Source organism: Protobothrops mucrosquamatus, unplaced genomic scaffold (assembly GCF_001527695.2).
Source record: "Protobothrops mucrosquamatus isolate PMUCROS unplaced genomic scaffold, P.Mucros_1.0 scaffold_164, whole genome shotgun sequence".
NCBI lineage: Eukaryota > Metazoa > Chordata > Lepidosauria > Squamata > Viperidae > Protobothrops > Protobothrops mucrosquamatus.
In genome coordinates, this window is record NW_015386240.1 from 65,183 (window position 1) to 81,354 (window position 16,172).

A 16,172-nucleotide genomic window follows, 5' to 3' on the forward strand; every position below is an offset into this window, starting at 1 on the left:
ATGATAGCAGTGTTCCAATATCTTAGGGGCTGCCACAAAGAAGAGGGAGTCAGGCTATTCTCCAAAGCGCCTGAAGGCAGGACAAGAAGCAACGGGTGGAAACTAACCAAAGAGAGAAGCAACCTAGAACTAAGGAGAAACTTCCTGACAGTTAGAACAATTAACCAGTGGAACAACCTGCCTCCAGAAGCGGTGAATGAGCCAACACTGGAAGTTTTTAAGAAGAAACTGGACAGCCATTTGTCCGAAATGGTATAGGTTTCCTGCCTGAGCAGGAGGTTGGACTAGATGACCTCCGAGGTCCCTTCCAACTTTATCATTATTATTATTATTATAACTTTGAATCTGGGTTGTAAATGGCTCGGGGGAGGTCCACTGTAATCCAAACAGTTGCTAAACAACCAAACATGTGTCAAGGGCTACCTGTAGTAGATTTCTGCACTGTGCAGAGATTAGACTAAATTATTTCTTCCAGTTTTACTTGCTATGAAATGTTTAGGGTAAAATATTTTGCATGAGATGTTTTTTTTAGTATGTCAGAAATCTAATGATTCAGTAAAAGAATGGGTAATTTGAATTAGTTCTTCATCCCACTTTAATTTCATATGCAATTCCTCATAAATGCTGAGGTGCTTTGAAGGCGATCAACAAAACACAGGAGTCATATATAAATAAAAACGTTTCATCCATTGGAGCATCATCACTGATTACTCTAAAACAATTTATGAATTTTAATATAAATAATATAACAAATATATCAATGCACTGACTGGATTTGATTAATAGGTTTGGTTAAAATAGAAAAAAAAATAATCTTAGCCAGAGAAACATTGTAATTCATTAAACTTACGCTCTTCTGTCATGGTCAATTCTATTTATTTTTCCACCAATGAACACCCTGATCTTGCAGTCTTTCCATTTTTTCTTGGTTGTCAGAAGATATGGAATCAAAAGTGTTAAGCCTGTAAGGGTGAAAAAAACCAATTTTAATTTAGAGCCAGTGTTCGAAAAGGAAATACCAGATAACATTTCTAATTTTCTTGTAATGTTTTTTTTTAAAAAAATGTCTTACCCCCATCATCAAAGAGCCACCAAACATCAATGTAATTTTTGCCTTGTTTTTTCTGAAATTGGGAACTTGCATCAAGCAGCTTTTGATCAGCCAAGTTCAGAGGAACAGACGGGCCCTTAGGATCTGTAAAATTGAGAAGTGACATTTGGAAGAAAATGAAGTCCAAAATATCCGATCAGCCATCTCCATTCAAATGCAGAAGCTGGTTTACAAGGAATAGAAAAAAATAAGAGATAAAGAAGATATGTTCTAAAATATACAGACCTAATATCACACTTGATTTTTTTTAGTATCATCACATTGCATGCCTTTGAAACTCCCAATATGCAGGGTAGGTGGCTGCTAAGAGGAGTGGGAGTATAAATGAGTGGTCAACCACTTTTTGATTCCACTATCTAAATGTTTCTCGATGTTGGCACCTTTAAGCTGTGTGGACTTTGCAGAATTACTCAACCAGCCAGTTAAGAGTCCACCCAGTTTAAAGCTGCCAAGCTTGAGAAACACTCATCAAATTGGTCAGGGCTTGAAATAATTAGCATCATTGTTATCAGCTGTTTGGTGCAATGAAAGACATACATTGTAATGTTATCCTTATATTTTTAGCACAGCAATAAAAATGATTTAGATAAATAAGTTACTGAAATTCATAAAAAAATACTAAAGCTGTCATAGCCAAAACATCCACCCAAGTTCTCCAGGAAGTCTGAATTATTAACTTCCACTTGTGATAAACAATATACAAAATAAGATATGAAAGAAATAATAAATGGACACTGACAGAAAGGGAAAATGGATTAAACAAAAGAAGATGGAAAATGGCCTGCCTTTTTTCAAAAGTGGCTGTGTTGGAGTCTTGATATCTTCTTCTTCTTCTGGACAAGTTTTAAAAGTAAACAAAAAAAATGAAAAAAGGTTATTTGCAATATTAATGATAATGAACAATTGTTTACCATTCAATGGTAAAAATCGAATATGAATTAATACATGCCCTCATGAATGTTATTAATTAGCATATTCACGTATTTTCTTTATACCACTACACTATTTAAAAAAAGAAACATGTTAGTACCTGAAATGTCCACAATATCCCTCTCTCTTTGCACTAGACATATGAATGGACACATGCATTCAAACATACATACACACAAAAATCTTTTTATCCAGGGAGAAAATATTGATAGAATTTAAAATTCTACATTAGCTTAAGATGGAAAGAGGATGAGTAAAATCCATGATCAGTCTCATATTTAACCCAAGACAAGCATTACCATTAGGCAAATACAGTATATAAAATGGGCTAAGTCTACAAGTGACTACAAGGACATATTTTAGATTTGGCAGAGCCAATGTATTTATCTATTAAGTTTAATCCACACTATAGTCATCCACACTATAGCCATAATATCAGAAGCCCTTTTGATGCAGTATCTCAACGTACCAAAAGCTTTATTTATTCATATCATTTGTAATGAATAACCTTCAGTAACACACTGCACCAACTAAATTGAGAACTGCTGGTTCTGAAACTCTCACCGGTTTTAAACTTTGCAATATGGAACAAAATGTAATAGGAAGGAAAAGACGTAACATATTCCCTTCATCAGATATATGACTAATAAAAGAGCTGCACAATTATTCCATTATATAACAAGGAGTCTTAGGTTTAAATACCCAAATACCCACAGAATTATGACATTGTGATCAGTTACTGTTTGGAGTCAAATAGATATTGTAGGGTTGGTATAATAATAATAATTATGTGTATGTATGTCTATATGCACACATACACCTATGTGAAAAGAACTGTACCTGCTACCTTCAGTTCCTAGGGAAAAAAAGAAGTATACATGTACTAAATACATAGTTACCTTTATGAATAGGTCCTTTTTCACTAACAGGTTTAGAAGTTACCATATCAGTCTTCTTGCTGTAGTCCACATTTACTATAATGTCTTTGGTTACTGGTGATTTCTCTTGGGATGACAATAATTCTTCTGTGAATAATAAAATATACATGACTGAATATTTATGCAAGAATAGGCTGCTATTTGAAGCCATGATTTTTTCAGGAATAATGTCAGCTTTTGCACAAAGGGATTCTGCATAAGTGTTCCACTATAACTCTGTAACTAAAAATTTTCAATGTTCATGCTCAGAATGCACAGTAATAATTGTCAAGGAAGCATTTGCACAAGACAATGAAGATTGGTTGTGTGAATGTGATGTAACTGAAGAGCTAAAATCACAGGAAAATAATCTGTCCTCATTCTTCATGGTATCTATATAAGTGCATAATTATTTAGCAAGCTTATCACTGGCAATGGTCCAGGCTACAAAAGAATGGATGTAAAATAATTTTTCCAAAGGTATCAGAAACATCAATTTATGAGTATATAAAGCATATAAGCATATAAAGATGGTTATGTCACAACATTAGACAAGAAGGTGTCCTCAATTCTTCACCACATCAACTTCTTTGTCAAGATCCCAAAATATTTTTTGGGGAAATAATATAATAAACACTACTTTGAATAATAGTACTTTAAATATTATAACAGCAACAATAATGGATAATCTCTGTAAAGTGATAATGATCACTTTGCAGAAAACTGTATTAGGATTTCAGTAAAGGTTTCCCATGACCAAAGACAATCTACATTGTATTAGCCCTCTGGGGAAGAATTAAAGACTGACCAATCTTTTGACCAGAATCTGCATAATAAAGAAAAGATTTTGAACCTACCAAAAGATAGCCTAGAACAGCTTTTGGGGCACCAGGGACCGGGGTTTGGTGCACTAGCTAGATCCTGCACATGTGCAGATGAGGCTTTGCTCACTTGCACGGGCTGTTCCTAACAGGCTGTGGACCGGTACCAGTCTGCGGACCGGGGATTGGGGAACCCTGGCCTAGAGACGTCCAAGGGTGGGTAAGACAATTAACTAGATAGAACTTGTAAACTAGCTTAGATAAAATGGAAGTATCAGTCACAGTTATGTTAGTCTTCTGAATAGATAAAGGAATGATAGTGAGCACTAAAGCTCTGCTTATAACGCTGGGGCAACTGTCCATGCTTCTGGTGGTTGCTACAAGTGCATCATAATAATCAATCTGAAATATAAGTAGTTCTCATTTAGCAACTGCCTCATTTAGAAACCAGAATTATGAGGGCGATGAAAAGAAAATGTATGACCAATCCTTGTGCTTACAATCTTTTCAGGTCTGTAAAGCAAAGGAAAATGAAAGTAATATCTTAAGCACAGTTGTTTTTCATTTAGTGACCATTTTACTTAACAACCAAGTTGCTGATCCCAACTGTAGTGGCTAAACAAGGACTACCCTGGGGGGGGGAGGGGTAGCACAAATTTCATGCTCTTAATTCTTGGAGCCAAGTTTATCAAACTAGCAATGATAGATGGCAGAAATGAAATCAATAGAAATTGCCAATAAAAAGCTGGAGAAGATGCAACAGAAGAAACAGTAGCTCCGGGCTATTAAGTAATGAACTCACTAGTGCCAAAATTGTGTGATTATGGAAAGAAAGATTTTTTAAAAATGTTTCTTATCCTTATCATTTTTAGCTAAAAGAAAAGGCAAAACTCCCAAGAAGCCACCATCAGAGGCTGTGATACAATGTTCAAGAATGAAATAAAACTGAACTAAACTGCCTATAATGGGCAGACAAAAGGATTAAGTACAGTGCTACTAACAGAGTGTTGTAAGGAGCTGGGTTTGTTTTTCCCCTCAGGTTTTCAAGCGTCTGATGCAGACATTACAAAAATATCTATCCATTACAGTACAGAGAAAATCAGAAGAGTGGTTGCTGTTGTTATAATGAAGGATATAAATCTAATACTATAAAAACCCAGGTCATATTAAGGATTACCTTGTCCCTGAAGATGAGATATATCCAAACCTTCCCTCAGACGGATGACAACCACTCCGTACTGAAAGTCGAAAGCATCACTGTAATAAAATGAAGTGGGTAAACTAATAAGCATTCATAATTGGCTAATTAGTACAATTAATCTGAAAGGATAAGCAAGCTTGATCAATAAAGGAAATGTCTCCAAGGGTTATCCTATAAAACAAAAAAGCTGTATGGCAACTGTTTGTACAGTTACCAGTACAATCCAGGATCCTGTTTTATTGAAATCTCAGAACATTCACAACAAGAGAGTGGGGGAAAAAGCACTTACTCTCCCCACATATGATCAAAAGGACTCTGAATGAAATATGAGATCTACTTCAAAACCATTAATATGCCTAGATCAGTTTATAAGGCAGTATTGTACTGACTTACTACCCCCAATTTCAGAATATATTAGCAGAAAAAGGCTGTTTATAATTCTTCTGAAAACTTCGATAAATTGGTAAGTATAGATAATCAGTTACAAGAATATCTTAATTACTATTACTTACTGTAATAAATTGATGTAGATGTCAACATCATTCATATCAGCTGACTGCCAATCCTTCTTGAATCCAGCAACAAGAATATTTGGCCTCATTCTTCCTAAGCCTGCAGCCTAGAAAAAAAGTATATACAACACTTTGGAATGGTATGCCTACCTTTAAACTTTGCTTTATTTAGATTAGATAAAAACAGTGGAATTTTTCTACCCTACCTAGTCCTGTGTTTTACTGGGAATCATTTGACAATTTTGGCTGAAATTTAGAAGCCTTCTAAATACCTCAAGATGAGGAATGAAGTAAAAACTAATCTTGTAAGCAAATTTAAGCTCAAACATGTGACTTTCTATGTCACAGCACTGACTAGGTTAGCATCTGGATCATCATGTCCTCTGTTAGAACCAAAGGACCCTTCTCATTTTGGAGCAATTTCTTGCTAACTATTGATTTGAGCACTTTTGTTGCTTTTTACTGAAGATCTACAACATGATATTAATGTTGATATGTACTATCTATGGTCTTAGATAGCATATATCTCCTCAAAGCCTAGGTTAATGTCTTCAAAACTCTTCCAAGATTTTTAATAGAACACCAGCATAAAATTCTTAATATCATAAGTAATCCATCTACCTATATATAATGCACCATTACATTTAATCAATATTTTTATCCACATTCTCATACTTTTTGAAGTCACTATGTCACTCAAAGGTACTCCATGAGAGTGGCTATGGGTAGCCTAAGAACAGTAGCATTTCTCCCATACCTAATTCCAGTAAACACAAACAGAATAGGCTGTAAAGAGATTCTGAGAATGCCACCTATCCTCCTACTGAAATCATGTACTTTTGGTGCAGGGTTTGCAGTTGTTTTCCTGATATCACTCAGCCACCCTCTAAATCACGGGTGTCATGATATGTCGCGACGTATCACAACTTTTTTTGCATTGCCGGAGCTGGGGTGGGCAACTGTATGATGCAACCGGTCCGCGGGCTGGCAGTTTGACACCCCTGCTCTAAATCTTTCTAATGAAATTCAGAAAAGTGGATACAATTATAAAGGTAAAGGAACCCAACAGAATTATCTCTGTTCAGAGACCTAATATTTTTCATTCTATTCTGGATGAAATTCTTTCTGAAAGGAAGGAGAGTGGTCTTGTCATCTTATGGCACACAGAATTTTATAGCTTTAAGACTTACTTCAAATCTATTGTCATGTGTCTAATGAAGAGAATATTCAAATACACATTTCCTGAATACCTGTACCTTTCAATAATACAGCAGAGTAGAAGGAGGAGCTCTAAAAACTATAGCAATTTTTAGAATGGTCTCCAGCAAGTGAGAGACAGTGAATTGCGATCCAGCTTCATGAAGCATGAAATCCAACTGTTAGTTTCCTTCCCTCTACTTTTTGATAGTCAAAACCAAAAGAATGTCTATTTCCAATACATAAAAAACAGGCAAGCTTCAATTTCTGATGTACGAGAAACAGTATTCATCTATTCCTGACCATTTTTATTTTCCGGACATCACTTTTCCTATAATGTAATTCTAAAACATGTTTAGATAATATTTATTTATAAACAGAATTTATTTATTGGACAATTTTATGAAGCCTCCCCATCTAACAGGATGTATGTTATATAATACAAATTATATTTTCAGAAAAGAATTACAAAAGAGAAAACTCCATTTTAGAAAGACCACCTACTTGCATTAAGTACTGTGCACCATCTCTCAGGTCTTCTGCATGTACTGGAGCATAAAACGCTTTCATTTTGTTTTTAATAAGCCACCGTTGGTACCTAGCCAAGTCAGCTGACAATTCCTTCATGGCTTGCCTGCGGGGACCCTAAAAGAGACATAACCCCTTATCAAAAATTTTGGAAGAAATTTAAAAGTGCATTCCTCATTGAAGGCCATGTACTGCTCTATCAAATATATGATATTGCTTAGATTAGATAAAAAATATCCTAAACAAATTAATTAGAACACAGTATAGTGGAAGAAATTATGAACCAGAAATTAGTATTCCTTTTTAACACAAAAGCCAAACTACAAAAAAATCCCTTTACTGATAATTACTCTCAAACTATTTAGAAATCCCACATGCCCTATGAATGGGTAACATTTATATGGTGATCTTTATATAATTCATGCAGAAACTGCATACCTAAAACCTTCTGCATTTCAAGTATTTCTGTGTACTGTGATATCTGAATATTAGATAGGCTTGTCACAAATTATTCTTCAGTAGCTAAAAAACAAAATTCATTCTCCAAGAACACATCATCTTATCTGCATGCTTCTATTCAGCCAATCACAGCATTATAAAACTTACATAAGACAAACATTATTCCCTATACAAGCAATAACTGATTTTACAAAAAATAATATAAGAATGGGCAACATGCAAAACTTTAATAACATTTTAGTGTTTTATGACACACTATTAAATTGTAACCTCCGGCAGCAAAGGAACTTAATAAAAATTGAATTCAGCCCATATCCTGAACTAATATTATAAACTTGTATCATATTACAGATGTTGATTGTAACACTGACTGACAAGATCTTTATATCAATAGTATTCTTTGAATGGTCATTGTAATTACATTACGAAAAAAAGCAATTATCTGAAAGGAAGATAATCTGTTCATCTTTACCTTTACCTCCTTTATGATTATTAAGAATCAGGATGTGCTATCGGTTTTAAAGTTAAAATTATTAAACAAATATTTATTTGATACTGGTAACTAAAGTATCACTGTTGTCTTTTATTTCAGTTCTTCTATTTCATGCAATTTGCATTATCTTAAATAGACTTCTATATAAATGGGGGAAAGGGAAAAATTACAACAGGACAGAAATATATATTTTTAAAGTATAGCCAATTATTTAGAAACTTACCATATGTACGTGACCACAGATCATCAATCCTACATTTTTGGTGAAGGCATGGACCAGATGAAGCAAAGCTGGACGTGAGCTTGGAGCACCACTCATGACAAGGCATTGTGGCCTAATTTTAGATTCAAACAACAGTTAACATGTACATTTTTGCAATCCAAACTGAATTGTTATTAAAATGTTGCCATTAAGCAGTATGTGCACATGAAAACAATATGGAATTAGCACCATGTTTTTCATGTGACTGGAATCACCACTTGTTATTCATTTGTAATATCAAGACTCCCTTATATTGACCTTGAATAATGTTGTCCAAATGAAGAAAAAATGGCCTGCATATACATTTACTAAAATAAAGGCACAGATTCTGACCTAATCTATTGGTCAGGGACTAGGCTGAAGAACATCAAAACTAAGGAGACAAATACAACCCAAGGACATATTGTGATAGGAGAACTAAATAATATTTTGATGTTATCGTTAAGCTATCAACTACTATTTAAGCAAGTTCCCCACGGAAAAAAATATCTCATTCCCAGCTGCATATAAAAACTGACTTATGAACTTTTGCTGCATATTGGCTGTGTAATTAATAAAAACAATGCATAAGTTTCAAAATTCTTCTTCTGCTATCCATAAAAATACCACAGTGAAGCTAGAAACTAGCCACTTATATGTTTTGTCAGAGGAACACTTAGTCCAAATCAGCAATAGGGAAGTACATTAAATGAATTCTGTAACCTATGCATATTTCAAACCGTATTTACCATATCACCAATCAAGTCATTTTAAAAGATCTGAAGGCAAACGGTAAACACACACTAATATACAAGATCAATAAGGCTATTATCATTTCTATAACCACCCAATACCAACAGTGACACATTTTGAGCATTCCAATTCAGTGTCAGTCAACTGACCCTAATTTTCCAAACATCTGACTTCAAAAATATTAGTTTTTTCTCCCCAGACTGCTGTTCTTATACTTCAAGTCTAGCAATATGCTGATTAATATTTCCCAAGTTACCTGAAGTTTTTTACATGGTCTTCTACACCAGTAAGGCGGACAGCATGCTGCAAAGCATTCAGATAAGTCAAAGCTTGAGTTGAGGAACCCCAGTTCACATCTGCAAAAAACAACTTTAATGTTGAAACAGAAAATGCCCTATAACAATCTTAATTTCAAGGAAACATAATTGAAGATTATACTCATACTTCTACTTATCAGGCAAGCCACATCCCAACACACTCAAGATTTACAAATTAAGATAAATTAACTCAGCACTTCATTAAGGAAAATAATAAACTACATAGGCAGCAATTTACTTGATTCTAAAATTTGTTTTTATAATCAAATAAAGTACCTTATGCAGGCATAGTATGTTCTCTTCAGACAAGCTCCACGAATAATCAGATATGCAAATTTTTCAAACTTAAGGGTTCCTTTATATTTTTTATAGCTAAATATTTTTAATAGGATAGTTAGTAGTTGCCATGGGTACTTTTATTAGAAAAAAGCTCTAGTTCAAATTCTAAGAGTCTTAGATTAATGAGAAATTAAAGTAAAATATTAATTGGTAAAAAGTATTAGAATGGCATTTCTGGCCAAACTAGACAATATATATTGAAAATTAAAATGACTGATAACAACAGTTTCAGAAAGTGATGAGGTAATCTGAGTTCAAGAAAAAGAGAATCCTATTTGAAAAAGTCACATAGGAAAGAAGTACTGAATGAGAAGCCAAGAAGCTATACTGTGAGGTAATAGTGAAATTTCAAGGCATGAAGCAGAGCATCAGATATCAGATATATGACTAAAGAAACTTAAGAAAGAAGAAACCTAAGGAAACGTAAGGAAAAAGATACGGATAATGAATTGATTCGAAAATCCAGATGTAACCAAGAAAATCTTTACTGCCTCTCTACAAAGCTGTATGAATTTTGCTAAGATGGAGCTTAAAAGAATCTGGTCTGAACGAAAAGCTATTCAAAGCATATTAGCTAAGAAAGTCTTGCAAAATAAGACTGCTGTGTAAACATAAAATATAATAAAATTATTGAACTATTCAAAATTATTATTTGAAAAAGTGCTTTATTTCCTTTTGTTACTGATTCCCTTGACAAACTATTATTCTGAAAAAAATGAAGGTTTGAATTTTATATTGCCAAATCCTGATTTTAATTTACTTCACCTAAACTTAACATCAGACTTGGTGTAAAGTAGTAGTAAAGGGGAAAACCATGCATATGCAACTGGCTCAAAAAGATGTACCCACCTGGCTTCTTGTAAGTTACATAAATGTAGAGTCCCAGAACAATAACATAGGTGAGCAGTGCTGCCCACCAGTTAATAACAAACATGACTATGCAGCAGAGAATTGCTCCAACTAAAGATATCCACATGTTGTAGTATTTAAAAGCAGGTCGCCAGCCTATTCAAAAGCAAATAAAAATTTAAAAAATACATACATACTTATGTGTACATGTATATATCATATATGTTATGTAACATATATAAAACTTATCCTTCAATTGCCACGTTAATATATTGTTTAAACAAAAACATGTTACATAAATTTGCCAGCATTTACACACACAATTGCTATATACTTAAATATATCAAAAATGAAGGAAAATAGTACAGTAATACTATGCCTTCTCCCCACCCTCCAAACTTTTGCAATTTGATTAAGCTTGAAGTTATTTTTTTATTGCTGTTGGTGTTTATATTTTAAAAATGGATGTACAATTAGTGTTCAAAAATATTTTTAAAAAGACCCCATGTTCTCACTGGGATCAATATAAAATTCATACCTGGTGATTTTGCCAGTGAAGCATGGAACACGGAAAAATTAATTAAAGCATAGGAAGCCAAGAAGAAATTGGAGATAATTGGAGCAATTACATTCAATTCAGCTGCAAAGACAGAAACACATAATCATATTGATTTTTAGAGCAGACTGCTTTGGAAAAACAGCTCCTTACTTGAATTGGTGATTGTTCTGATTTTGTATTCTTTGTAGCCTTTTATAATGAGGCTTTTACATGAACTACAAACAGAACTTCCAAAAGTGGTATGGGAGATTAAAAGGACTACTTTCTTCATATATGCAGAAATATACAATCTGGATTAGAGTGGCAAAAGTGCTTTTCTGCTAGAGCTTCTTGTATTAATTGGGATAGTTGGATGAGACAACTCTAGAATTGAAATGAAGCTGAAATATATTTACTAAGGATATAGTGAGATGTAGAATTGCACAGAATGTCTATGAAATATATATAAATAATTCCTTCTCTTCTCAGCACAGGTTCCACAAAGCCCCTCCCATACTTTAAAAGCATGCCAAAATGTTTAGAACTAGAAATATTTTAAGTCTGAAATATTTTGAGCTTTCTAGAAGCATTCAAAAACTGTATTTATGGATCTAGAATTCTCTTATAATGGATAGAATATTGGGATACGTCTGGTAAGTGTTTGTACAGCTGCTCTGAATTCAAAGTGGGATATTTCTGATCATCAGACAAAAGTATTTGAGCTTAGACCTGGCCATTTCAATAACTTATTTATTTTTAATAATGTAATATTTTGCATACTATCACAGTTAAGCAGGTTAATTTTCACAGGAATCTTTATCTGCTTTACCATAAGTGTAATTCCTAGGTAGAACTACATCTTTGCATTTGATAACGTTGAACACTGGATTAACACAGAAAGATTCTTCAAATATTTAGAGAATGAGAAATTCTAGTGACAAGCCTCTGAATTCTAACTGGTTAATGTGATTGATGATATTAGTCTATATAAAAATTGTAAAGCTCAGTTCAGGTATTGTATTGACATATCTTATTTCCACAGATCATGCCACATAATTCAGATTTTTAAAACAAGTTTTTTAAAAAAATATGATTTAAACTAACCAATTAATATGAATCCAAGAGCAATCAAAAAAGTGAGAAGATACCCTCGTAAAGGTTCATTATTTTTCCCATAGCCTTTAGCAAACATCAGGAAACCCGGATAAATATTGTCTTTGCACAATGCCTAGGATCAAAAGAGATGACCAATTAAAGTATGAACATATAGAAAAATACTCAAGGCATCAAATCTTAAAGACAAGGGCCAAGCACAGATTGGCAGTAAAAGAAAAAAATCAGTAACATTAAAACGGTACAGATCATCAACTCAATCTAGTCTGATTTGCACAAGAAGATATAGCTGATAGACCAGGGAGGCAGCATTATTAGATATATTGTAGTTTTTTAAAAAAATGAAAAGACTTATTACATAAATTATAAGCAAGTTGAGAAAAGTGTTTTTTAATATCAATCAATCAGTCTATTCTGATTGATTGATACTACTGCCAATATTGATACTGACTTGCTTGGAAGAGACCTTGGAGGTCTTTTAGTCCAACCCCCTGCTCAAGCAGAAGACCCTATACCATTTCAGATACCGTAAGTGGTTGTCCAATCTCTTCTTGAAAACCTCCAGTGATGAAGCACCCACAACTTCTGAAGGCAAGCTGTTCCATTGGTTAATTGTCCTTGCTGTTAGGAAGTTTCTCCTTAATTCCAAGTTGCCTCTTCTCCTTGGTTAGTTTCCATCCATTGTTTCTTGTCTTGCTTTCTGGTGCTTTGGAAAATAAGTTGACCCTCTCTTCTTTATGGCAACCCCTTAAATACTGGAATACTGCTATCATGTCACTCCTAGTCCTTCTTTTCTCTAGACTGGCCATACCCAATTCCTGCAACTGTTCTTCATATATTTTTGTCTCCAGGCCTTTAATCATCTTAGTTGCTCTTCTTTGCACTTTTTCCAAAGTCGCAATCTTTTTTGTAATGTAATAATCAAAACCGGATGCAGTATTCCAGGTGTGATCTTACTAAGGATTTGTAAAGTGGTACTAATATTTCACATGAATTTGATTCTATGCCTCTGTTTTTACAACCAAGGATTGTATTAGCTTTTCTGGCTGCTGCCGCATACTACTGGCTCATGTTTAAGTGATTGTCCACTAGGACTCCAAGGTCCCTCTCACAGTTACTGTTTTTGAGCCAGGTTTTGCCCAATCTGTTTGGTTTTTCCTGCCTAGGTGTAAAACCTTGTTTTTCTCCACATTAAATTTCATGTTGTTGGATAGAGACCATTGTTCAAGTCTGTCAAGATCTTTTTGGATCCTAAGCTTGTCTTCTGGGGGTTAGCTATTTCTGCTAGCTTAGTGTCATCTGCAAATTTGATGAATTCCCCTTCTATTCCCTCATCTAAGTCATTTGTGAAGATATTGAAGAGTATCTGGTGGTGATGCTGTCTAGCCCACATTTTTCTAGTTTACCAAGAAGTAGGTTGTGGTCTACTTTGTTGAATGTCTTGCTGAAGTCTAAGTATACTATGTCTATAGCATTTTGCTGGTCTAGTAATTTAAGTATACTATGTCTATAGCATTTTGCTGGTCTAGTAATTTAGTCACTTTGTCAAATAATGAAATACAATTGCTTTGGTATGATCTGTTTTTAACAAACCCGTGCTGGCTATTAGTTATATCTTTGTTTCTAGATGTTCACAGATCTCTTTTTTATTATTATATTATCTATTTTTATTATTATATTATGTTTTATTATTATAGTATCTGTTTTTGTTATTATTATTTTGTTTTTTTGTTATTATTATATTATCTGTTTTTATTTTTATGTTATTATTATTATATATGGCGCATGTTTGAAGAAAACAATGAAAACAATTCTTCTTACCTGAAAGATTTTAGGTGCACTGACAAGAGACGCTAACGCTGAAGAAAGAGTTGCAGAAAATATACCAGCTGTTATCAGTGGGGCAAATCCTGATACCATGCTCATTACCTATATATTGAATAGAAAATAAGAAAATAGTTTGCAGGGAAGAATTAACACTGTGAAAATGATATCTGAATTAAGACTGATATCTATATTTTGAAAGCAAGGCCCATGCTGCTTGCATTTAAACATTTTAAACTGAAATGAAATGTAATGAAATATTATTTTTTTATGGAAGGACCTAGACTCAAGTTACCTAGATTATTCAGATAGCAAATAGACAGATAATATTCCATTTAAAACAGTGGTTTTAATTTTCTTATTTTAAACAATACTTTTGTGTTATTTGTTAACACTATTTGTCTGGAACGTGAATGATATGGTGTCACCATTGTGGGTTTCTATTCAATACACTTGTAATCCTGGTAAGTTCTTGGTTCTAATTACAATACTGACTTTCCAACACTGAAGGTGGCCAAACTTATTTGAGCTTTATTGGGCAGAAAATGTAAACGGATTTATTTTTTCTGATGAAAAAAATAATACTGCGGAGCAATTCTTATTTTGAATCAGCTGTAAGATAGTGGGGTAATATATGGGCTATCAATGAGATTATTATTCTCAAAGAACTACTAAGTAATTATAGCTTTAAAACTTTTTAAATTTTAAAAAAGAAATGCAACTTCCTAAAAAGGTTGAGTGACAATATTTCTAATTAAAATATTTGTTACATATTCTGTTTGGCCTCAATGCCCTCATAATCTCTGAAAACTTGAAGACAAGAAAAGTGTTTGCCAAGATTAAACCTGAAATTATTATTACAGAAAAGAAAAGAAAAGAGAAAAGGAAAGAAAAACAAATAAAGTTGGCTGGATGATTTTGATTCAATCACTCTCTCAGCTCAATCTACCTCATAGGCTTGTTGTGGGGAAAATAAGAGTAAGGAGTAAAGATAGTACTCAAGATATGACCGTAATGGAGTTTGCCCATTATAGTTGCATGTTGTGATGGCCATTAAGCAAGATGGCTTTGCTTAATGACCCCACTCCCTGCTTCCCCTGATGCAGTCATTAAATGAATAGGTCTTTAAGCAGAGAATGGGGTGCCTTAGGCATGAGGGAGGCCCTTGGACACCTAGCACAGGCCTAGGCCCATCTGCCCTGAGCCTCTCAAGGCTTCCCCCCACCCCCAAAACACCCTGTGATCCATTTCCCGTCTCCTGGGCCCCTGCAGGCTTTTTACCCTTTCACCAGGTCCCTGCAGGCCTTTCCCTTCAATCCTTAATGAAATAAAATTTTAATCATAGTTTACTATTTTTTAAAAAATGAAATAAACAGCAAAAAGCTAAATAAGATTTATAAATGGATTAAGGGTTCAGGTAAATTTGGAATGAGATTTGGGAATTAATTATAAAGAATCTTTCCTGTCGGAAATTTGTTTGGATTTTTGCAAGAGAAAATAAATCAATTTTAAAAATTGGGCACTAGAGGGAACTAAAGATTTTAGTTAAAGGAACAAATTACACATGCTTAATTAACAGTTAATTAACTGGGATGGATAACTGAAGGGCACTTTTGGAAACATGGAATTAGAAATTAATATCAACAATGTCAATAGCAAGGTTTGTTTCCATCAACAGACTGTACAAAAAATGTTATGGAAGAAATGGCAAGTGAAGAACAAGACAGATATGGATAGAAATGGATCTACAAATGATTATTACTAAAATGACATGGAAAAAGATGTCTGTCCAGACATGTAAAACCAATTGATGTTTTAATAATCAACAGGAAAATAAAAATAATAAACCACGAGAGTGACCTCGGTGATTCTTCTACGTTGGATTTACAAAAAAGCTTATTAAAGCTTTCATGAATCTTGTGAGAAGGGACAAAGAAGAAATGAAATAAAATTCTGCAACATTGTTTGAATGGATAAAAGGTTAAGATTCAAAACTAAAAGGAAGAAATATAAAGTTGGTTTATTTGTT

General features: G+C 33.7%; 1 protein-coding gene across 1 annotated transcript in view; it reads right to left on the reverse strand.

Annotated features, from left to right (window-relative positions):
• The window catches only part of SLC12A2 (solute carrier family 12 member 2), a 45,037-nt gene that overhangs the window by 7,267 nt on the left and 21,598 nt on the right, over positions 1-16,172 (reverse strand). Inside the window, exons 11-23 of the mRNA XM_015821394.1 lie at positions 14,141-14,248; positions 12,311-12,434; positions 11,207-11,308; positions 10,669-10,824; positions 9,420-9,519; positions 8,393-8,504; positions 7,194-7,334; positions 5,493-5,599; positions 4,957-5,036; positions 2,941-3,066; positions 1,897-1,944; positions 1,073-1,195; positions 851-962 (exon numbers count right to left, since the gene is read on the reverse strand). Coding sequence (XP_015676880.1) covers positions 851-962; positions 1,073-1,195; positions 1,897-1,944; positions 2,941-3,066; positions 4,957-5,036; positions 5,493-5,599; positions 7,194-7,334; positions 8,393-8,504; positions 9,420-9,519; positions 10,669-10,824; positions 11,207-11,308; positions 12,311-12,434; positions 14,141-14,248 — 1,439 coding nt within the window. The remainder of the gene's footprint in view (positions 1-850; positions 963-1,072; positions 1,196-1,896; positions 1,945-2,940; positions 3,067-4,956; positions 5,037-5,492; positions 5,600-7,193; positions 7,335-8,392; positions 8,505-9,419; positions 9,520-10,668; positions 10,825-11,206; positions 11,309-12,310; positions 12,435-14,140; positions 14,249-16,172) is intronic.